General features: G+C 40.4%; 1 protein-coding gene across 1 annotated transcript; it reads left to right on the top strand.

Moving 5' to 3' along the window:
• On the top strand, window positions 1-3,717 carry LOC128230143 (flavin-containing monooxygenase 5-like). Its single transcript, XM_052942184.1, has 6 exons — window positions 1-577; window positions 1,995-2,238; window positions 2,409-2,538; window positions 2,690-2,912; window positions 3,039-3,142; window positions 3,370-3,717. Exons 1-6 carry the CDS (start codon window positions 1-3, stop codon window positions 3,715-3,717), a joined length of 1,626 nt encoding a protein of 541 aa, XP_052798144.1.
• Window positions 3,718-4,953: the final 1,236 nt, after the last annotated feature.

Genomic DNA, 4,953 nt, shown 5'->3' with positions numbered 1-4,953 from the left:
ATGTCCGGAACAAGACCCAGAATCGCAGTGATCGGCGCAGGCGGGAGCGGGTTGGCGGCTATCAAGCAGTGCATTGAAGATGGTCTTGAGCCGGTCTGCTTCGAGCGAGAGTCGGACTTGGGCGGTCTCTGGAACTTCTCAGACAGTTCACAGCTGGGCAAGGGCAGCGTCTACAAGAACTGCGTGATAAACACCAGCAAAGAAATGATGGCGTTCAGTGACTTCCCGCCGCCAGAGAGCTTCCCGATGTTTATGCCACACAGATATGTTCTGAAATATTTTAAGATGTACGCGGAAAAATTCGGACTTTTTAAAAGCATTTGGTTTGACACATCCGTCTTAAATGTAGCTCCTTCAGACAAATACGCCGTTGACGGGAGTTGGGACGTAACTTACAGACGGAAACATGGCGAAGCGGAAACGGCACGTTTCGCGGGCGTGCTTGTGTGCACGGGACACCACACGTTCCCGCACACCCCAAGTTTCACGGGTCTCGACCAGTTCCGGGGAACCTCCCTTCACTCGCATGGGTACAAGGACAACAAGCAGTTCGCGGGCAAGCGGGTCCTTGTTGTCGGTAAGCAGAATGCTGGTCCTTTGAGCGAATGATAGTTTAGATTGATTTAAAATACATGTGATTTATTGTCATAATTATTTAGTGTATTTTCTGTGTAGTTAGAGCCAGGATAGCATTTGGCGATTCAAAGTCAGAATGTGATTACACTTACAATGAAAACTTTTTAATATGGTCATCTACTTATAATAATAACAAAATAAAAGTAATTATAACTGATATCATAAGTCGGTCATTCGATAGGGCAATTACCTGTGTAAACAACACTTGCATTTGGTGTTTGCTTTTTTTTGTGTGGGCCAATGACAATGGAGGATTTTTCAAATTTTCTGTTCATTTATTTTACATAGATCGATTCAGACGAGTGCATCACAAAGTTTCATAGAGTATTTTTCTGTCAGTTTATTTTTTACCAAGGCTTCGTGCTAAACTTGTGTCAGTAGTCTAATATAGATCTACTTGCTGTTTGCTTTTTTATGTGGGGGGCCATGCAATGGCCATCGAGGCGTTTTAAAATTTTCGGTTTATTAATTTTACGTACATAAAATCTCACGAATGCGACAAGAAACATCAAGTAAATTAAGAATCCGATTTTGACGTTTTATTTTCTTTCAATCGCCCCAATTGAACTTAAACATATATTTGGCCGTATTCACCATTTCATCAATTATCAGCTACAGCATGGGGGGGGGGGAGGCAATACCTTCGACGTTAAATCATTTAATGTTGATGATGGTGGAAGTTGCAGATATTTCTTAAACCGAACGATCACAAATTTAAATAACTGATGCTCATTCTGATCAGAGTCTGTGTTTACTGATGAAATGCGACATTTAGCGACAAAACAACGGACACTAAAAATAAGCTGCAAAAACAACCGCTAGAAAATAGTAGTGACACTCATCTGATATCAATACATACACATGTATTACAAAGATAAATTTTGATTAATCTTTAACTTCTTACTTAATAATGCATTTATGGAAAATATTTTAACTGATAACAAGATTGTAACCGTGTATTTAATAGCCAAAAACACACAAATGTTAAATGGCTGGTGCGTCCAAAAACATTTACAGTGATCAACTGTTGTCTCTTAAAGCAGAAACACCGTGTTTTTGCATCATTTTCAAATTAAACACGGTATCCTTTCATTAGAACCATTGTTTTAGATATATATTCATCCTTTTCGGAAAATTAAAATATTTTTTTTTAATTTTGGTACACATTTGGGAGTAAGAGTGCATCTTTAATGTTGTTAACTATCAACTCGCTTAACATAAACGATTATTTTACCTTTTTTTTTCAATTACGTTATGCGCAAGTAGACATTTTACGACTGTTGGCATAAACGTTTCCTGTCAATTTCATCACATTAACTCTATGATAGAGTTTTTCAGTTGGCTGTTCCATGTTGCAGGTATCGGGAACTCGGCGGTTGACATCGCGGTGGACGTAAGTCACGTGGCTGACGAGGTGTTCCTATCCACGCGGCGCGGCGCATGGGTTATCAGTCGCATGGGCTTCTGGGGGCTCCCCGCGGACGCCATGGCCAATAACCGCTTCCTCTTCTCCCTTCCGCAGTCCGTCCTGCAGTGGAGTGTCGAGAAAATGGCAAACTTCCGCTTCAACCATGAGCAGTACGGATTAAAACCCGCCCATGGGTATGCGGTGTTTTATTTCTTGCATAGGTGTATCAAAATAAAAAAAAAGTGTTTCCTTATCTTACTCGACAAAACTTATACAATCAATCCGCACTTATCTAACTTTAAAGACACTTATTTTTTGTCTGCAAACCTCCGATGTACCCTCACTTTTGCCCTTGTTTTTGCAGCGCTCTACAGGCGCACCCGACTATTAACGACGAGCTGCCATATCGCATAATGACGGGGGCTGTGCGCGTCAAGCCGAACGTTTATCACTTTACGGAGCGCACCGTCCGCTTCCAGGACGGGACCGAAGAGGTAAATACTGACCCAAGCATTTATACATACGAAAATGTTCATGAAGTGTTTGAATTTCATTTAAAGCATAATCGTTTTCAAATTGAAACATACCGTAATCGTGACGGACAAATACCCGCATATAACAGCATTCATTTGATACATTTTTTAGGAAATCGATGCAATTATATTTGCAACCGGGTATGATTATAAAATCGGGATCATCGATGAGTCCATTACAAGAATAGAGAAGAACAAGACTTCCCTCTATAAGTACATGTACCCGCCCAATCTCGCCCACCCGACACTGGCTGTGATTGGACTCGTCCAACCGATAGGGGCAGTTATGCCCATCTCAGAAATGCAGTGTCGCTGGTTCACGCAAGTTATAAATGGTAAGGAGTACAAACTTCTACTAAAATAGAGTTTACCATGTCATCAGTTGATTGTGATTGAACAGAAAAAGAGCAGAGGAAAGTTATTGAAGTACATAACATTCAACGATTGAAACTGTTTTGCAGGATCGCGAAAGCTGCCAGACCGGCAAACCATGACACGGGATATCGAAGGCAAGCGCGAGGCGATGGCCGGAACTTATATCTCCTCACAGCGTCACACCCTACAGGTATGGTAACCACAAATTACCGAACTTAACCTTAAGTCAACGAAGAAACTTATGTTTCCAAATACCCCAGATATATAAGACGGTTGTTTAAAGACTCCATTTGATCACTAAGAGATTTTCGGCCATTCCAGTTTTACTTGTAACGTGCAAAATAGTTGTTATTTGTTATGTGGATACCCATATTGAAACCATGGAGAAGGCGCTAATATTCAGTCCTGTCTTTTTAGTGCTTCTGGATCCAGTACATGGACGAACTGGCGGCGGAGGTAGGAGTGCGGCCGAACATGGCGACTCTGTTCCGGGAGGACCCGGCACTCGCTCTCCGCTGCATGTTCGGCCCGTGCCTGCCCGCCCAGTACCGCATCAAGGGGCCCGGCAGCTGGCCCGGGGCAAGGGACGCCATCATGACGTCGATGGATCGCGCCATGGCGCCAATGAAGACCAGAATATTGCCTAAAAACTTCTGCTCAGATGTGTCAGCTGATAAACCCGTTATCTCAATCCCAAAATATCTCAGATCTTACTTCCTGTTAGCGTTTGTGTTCTTTTTATTTTTGTGTATGTGTATGGTTTAATGAGCTGTCGAACATGAACTGTGGAAGTCCCCTTGTTTGTGCAATATTAGGGAATACGTCTCTAGATAGGAACACACCTTGAATTTGCATTTCCCCCTAAGCATGTCATTTTAAACGAAAAAATAATAATAGGTAATTCAATGTTTACGATATACTTTATTGTGATATAAATGTATGTATTACATTATGTTGAACAATAATTTGCGTTTCGGAATTCCATACGCCGCACTTTAGTTCTGCTGTTTTAGTCGATGGCATATTGTCTATACTGGGCTGATTGTTCAAAGCTTTGTTCAAGTAAACAAAGTTGTTAACGTTTAAATCGCCACTGCTCTTGAAGTTTAATGGATAAACTTGTGACACGCTGTACTACTTTGAAGATTTAAGACAACAGTTTCAGCTGTACATGTTTATTTATATATATATATATGAGCACATCGTCAAATAGTTGATATATAAGTTGACAATTATGTCGTTTATCACGTTGTTAACTTGAACAAGGTTCTGAACAGTCGGCCCATTGTATTATATGTAAATATAATGTTGTGTTAACCTGCATCAAATGCAGTGTACGTTGACTTATGTTCAATCTTCAATACGCATCTGACTTTAGCGTACTCATCCGCCTAAACTTGCATAATTCTGTCATATCAGCGTCTCACTTTCTAAACATACTGTGTGAATACAATCAACTGACTCTTTGTCAAACACTATGTTAGATTGGTTTCTCTCATCCCAGATTCATTGATCCAAATATTTGGCCATTCTGGAAATCCTTAAATTACACGCGCGGCCAAGATACTTATAATTTTGCCCACCGTTAAAGATAAAAAGGTACCCGTATGTATAAATCAAATTATAATACATGTTTACTATATTTTGCTTAACTGAGGTGAGAGAAAAAGCATCTACCATGGCCGCTCGTTTAAGAGAGGTTCAGTCGAACTCTCGCGCAAGGTGTTCTTTGGAAACTCGGTAAACCTCGTTTCCGCAAAACACCCTTCGCTCGTTCACTGTAGATACCCATAATCTTTCCGATTCATGTGCCATATATACATTTACATATATTAACCTTTTTTCTTTTATCATTCTTTGTTGTACAATATATATTTATGAAATAAAAATTTGGTCAGTATTTTTAAATTTTTTGATGAAACAACATATTTTATATTCACTGGCAGCAATGCGGCTATAGTGTTCGCATGACCCTTGCCTGACCCCTTAAAAGTATTTTAT

Source organism: Mya arenaria, chromosome 4, assembly GCF_026914265.1.
Source record: "Mya arenaria isolate MELC-2E11 chromosome 4, ASM2691426v1".
Classification (NCBI taxonomy): domain Eukaryota; kingdom Metazoa; phylum Mollusca; class Bivalvia; order Myida; family Myidae; genus Mya; species Mya arenaria.
This window is presented reverse-complemented; position numbering and strand designations above follow the sequence as displayed.